Genomic DNA, 4,020 nt, shown 5'->3' with positions numbered 1-4,020 from the left:
ACAAATTGATTTCTTATCAAATCATTTTTTTCCCTTTCGAAAAGAAATATTTTTTTTGTCTATGGATAATGAATCTAGTTTCTATTTAATCTTTAAATTTAAAATATTATATTTTTATTCCTTAAATTTTGAACATAATCTTAATTTAATCTTTTAAGTTTCAAAATGTTACAATTTTACTTGAGATTTAAATTTTGTTTCAATTTGATTCACTAGTTTCAAGATTTGTACTTTTAACATCAAATTTTCACTAAATATTTACTTTTCGCCTTTAGTGTAAATGTATATTAATTAATTTAAAAGAGTTAAAAGAATTATAATTAATTAAATTTTATTATTTTTTATCATTATTAAAATTGAATTTAAAATTAATTAATAGACATTAATGCAAAATATTGAAAGAAAATATTTAATAAAAGCAAATTAAAAATTATAATTATAAACTTTAAAATTTAGGAACTAAATTCAAACAAAATTTAAATGTGTGAAATTATAATATTTTGAAATTTATAATTAATTGAAATCAAATCCAACACTTAATAACGAAAAATGTATTTTTTTTTCCTTTTCAATATGTGAGTGTCCAACTAATTTATACGTACATCCATTAATTTTATCACGAAAATTTATAAATGGCAGAATTCCCGAACTCTTTATCGTACACCTGCCTAATTGAATTGAGGAGATATTTTATTTCAAAAGCAAATAAGGAAATAAAAAAGGTTCACAAATTACATTACAATTTTTAATTAACAAATATCGTCCACTCTTGTCATTTATCTCCAATCTCCCTCTGTTTTTCTTTTGTTTTTGCTCTCTTTTTTCCGTTCTTCCCTGCATCTGGGTGCTGTAAAGGGAGGAGCGGCAACAGACAACAGTGCGATCATGTCGACGATTAGCCTCGATCCTCTCCTGTATCACTGTGGTAAAGGGAAACATAGATTTCACTATCGTCCTAGATTCAATACGCTCAAGCCCTGTTCCTTTAGTTATTGTCCCAATAAGCTTCTTCATCATGGCCGAAAGAGCTTTGTCAATTACAATTCTTATAGGCTTCCTACTTTTAGAGCTAGCGCTACTAATGCCCCTCTTCTTCAAACTTTCCAATCTAAGGATGTCTTGTTCCAGGAGACGTTTCCTCTCAAGCGGAATGAAAAGGTTTGAATTATATATTATGATGTGGGACTCTGTTTCTTCTTCCTACTTAATTTATGTGATCTCTTTTCTTGGCGCTCGGAATTGCATTCACTCTTGGGATGAAAATCTTTTTGTTTTCCTTTACTCGCTTTACTTCAGAATTTTGAAGGGTTGGATTTAGTTCATTGTTGTTGATTTGAGCTTGTAGTTGGAGGGAAGGATCTCTGTCAGACTAGCCCAGGGGAATGACCAGAATCAATGGGAGCTTACTGTAGGATGTAACCTTGCTGGGAAATGGATTCTTCATTGGGGTGTGTCCTTAATCGACGACAGTGGCAGGTACATCTAGTTTTAATCTATGTTTCTTTAGGTATGATAATAAACTTATTTTACTAAATTTTTTTTACTGATTCTGAGTTTGTTTCGTTGATACCTTGGCTTCATCTAAAATGGGTTGAATGAATGAGCCTTACAGCGAATGGGATCAACCTCCTAAAGAAATGATACCCCCGGGTTCAATACCCATCAAAGTACGTAATAGTACCATCTCCATTCCAATGTCTAAGATGTTCATGCATTACCTGAAAAAGTGTAATGACAATTATATTCTCAGGATTATGCTATCGAGACACCATTGAAGAAATCATCCTCGTCTTCTTCGGGAGATTTTGTTCATGAAGTGAAGATAAATCTTGTCCCCGACAAAACAATTGCAGCTATAAATTTTGTTTTGAAGGTTGTTATTTTCAGTGCTTAGCAATTGAGGACATCCTTCTCTACTATTCCTCTTTGGTCCTTGATCATTCTCGTTTTTAATATTGCAAGTTCTTTTGGTGAATGGGACTTCTTATTTTTGGTAGTGCAGGATGAACAAACTGGAATTTGGTATCAGCACAAAGGGAGAGATTTTAAGGTGCCTCTTTTAGACTACCATGGTGAAGATGGCAATATAGTTGGAACCAAAAAGGGCTTGGGTTTATGGCCAGGTAGGAGAGGTCCTTATGTAATATATGTAATGTTTCTCTTAATTTAGCTACGCATAATATTCTCTTTACTTTTTTTTCCCTCCTATTTATTTAGCCATACTTTTCCATCTATTGTTGTAGTGTTCGTACAGAGCCCCTAATGAATTGTGTTATGTGTTGCAAAAAAATAAAATTGTTGTTTTGACTGGAATCAGTCATTGAGCTGAACAAGAACCAGACTGATATTTTTTATGATGAACAAGAACAAGACTGGTAGCGATAACCAAGTTCATGTTCATTGTATATCTCCAGTTGATTGACGGTACACTAAACCACTGATAAAGCGTCGTCTCCTTTTCTCTTTAATCTCTCCTGTTATGTTCAATCTGATCTAATTTCATAATAGGAGTTGTAGTCTTACATGTTGAACGGCAGGACATTCTAAGTGATTTCATACTGTAACATTCTAAGTGATTTCATACTGTAACATTCTAAGAGCACCAAACAAAAAGTACTTATGGTCTTCTTGCAGTTATGTCTCAAAAGTCCTTTTCTTGCTTCCTAGGGATTTAATTTAGTTAGTGGGTTCTGATTTTTAAATTGCCTCACATCCTGTTTCCCTTGTGTTTATCTCATTCTTTCAGCTATTCTGTATGTCATTCCCATGTGGGTGGGATGCACTTCTTAAATTTCTTCAATTGTAGGGGCTTTGGGTCAGCTATCCAACCTCCTTGTCAAAGCAGAATCAAGTTCTAAAGATAAAGGAAGGAGTGGTGAATCTGGAGATGCAAAGGAGGAAAAGAAGTATTTGGAAGGATTCTATGAAGAGCTGCCCATTGTAAAAGAAGTAGCTGTTGATAATTCAGTCAGTGTTTCAGTTAGAAAGTGTCCTGAAACAACCAAAAATCTTTTGTATTTGGAAACTGATCTACCTGGAGATGTTATTGTTCATTGGGGAGCGTGCAGAGATGAGACTAGAAAATGGGAGATTCCAGCTGCTCCTCACCCTCCAGAAACAACAGTATTCAAGAACAAAGCCTTACGTACCCTACTGCAGGTCTATTGCAAAATATTTCTTTTCTGAATTTGAGTTAATACTGATTGCTAACTCATCAAATGCCTCTATTTTTTGTTATGTAAACAGAATGGTTTTTATTATTATCTGAAAGCCGTTATATAATCTTTCATTTTGTGAGAAAGAATTCTTTTCTGGCATTATTGGGACAACAAATAGAAATTGAGGGGCATATACTCAGAGGGAACCTTGATTTTAGCCTCTTTTAAGTTCTCGAACTATGTGATGAAAACCAAGAGTAATTGATCTATCATTCATCATTTTTTTAATCTGCGGTGGATTTAGCTGTGGGTGTGAATAAACCTTCTGGATAATGAAAATAAAAATTTACGTTTTCTTTATATAGGAATAAGAAATATTAATATATCTTAGAAAAGCCAACCTGAGTATAACTTATTTGGTTAAGACATATGCCCTTGACCAAGAGGTTAGAGATTCGAGATTTGAATCTCCCTCTTCCCTACACCCAACTGTGTGTTGGACTAGAAAAAAACATATCTTAGAAAATTCTATTCAAGTATATCTTTTACAACTTATGATCGAGGAGTTCTTCATCCATTTTCCGTTTAGGGGGAAGGGAGCTTTTTGTGGAAGCTGAGTTGTGTGCTTTGTTGTGGGGTATTGGGGGGAGAGAAACAATATGATATTTAGAGGGATTGAGAGGGATCCGTTAATGTTTGGTCGCTTGTGAATTTTAATGTTACTCTTTGGGTCTCCGTGATGACTAATGACTCCTTTTGCAATTATTCACTAGGTTTAGATGGGGGAGGTCTTTTCTTTAGGGTGCTCCTTGGATTTATTTCATTATTAATTTTTTTTTGTACGTCCCTGTGTTCTTTAATT

General features: G+C 33.7%; 1 protein-coding gene across 2 annotated transcripts in view; it reads left to right on the top strand.

Annotated features, from left to right (window-relative positions):
* The first annotated feature begins 753 nt into the window (after positions 1-753).
* Positions 754-4,020, top strand: part of LOC120081291 (alpha-amylase 3, chloroplastic) — an 8,304-nt gene continuing 5,037 nt past the window's right edge. The window contains exons 1-6 of one of the 2 annotated variants that reach the window (XM_039036032.1): positions 754-1,158; positions 1,346-1,476; positions 1,613-1,667; positions 1,751-1,873; positions 2,003-2,123; positions 2,807-3,159. In XM_039036032.1, the coding sequence (XP_038891960.1) occupies positions 886-1,158; positions 1,346-1,476; positions 1,613-1,667; positions 1,751-1,873; positions 2,003-2,123; positions 2,807-3,159 (1,056 nt within the window). In that variant the 5' untranslated portion in view covers positions 754-885. Of the gene's footprint in view, positions 1,159-1,345; positions 1,477-1,590; positions 1,668-1,750; positions 1,874-2,002; positions 2,124-2,806; positions 3,160-4,020 lie in introns of those variants that run through there. The other variant, XM_039036033.1, reaches the window with a different exon arrangement.

The sequence above is a fragment of the Benincasa hispida genome, chromosome 7, assembly GCF_009727055.1.
Source record: "Benincasa hispida cultivar B227 chromosome 7, ASM972705v1, whole genome shotgun sequence".
NCBI lineage: Eukaryota > Viridiplantae > Streptophyta > Magnoliopsida > Cucurbitales > Cucurbitaceae > Benincasa > Benincasa hispida.
The sequence above is the reverse complement of the archived record's forward strand: the minus strand, read 5'-3'. Positions and strand labels throughout refer to the sequence as shown.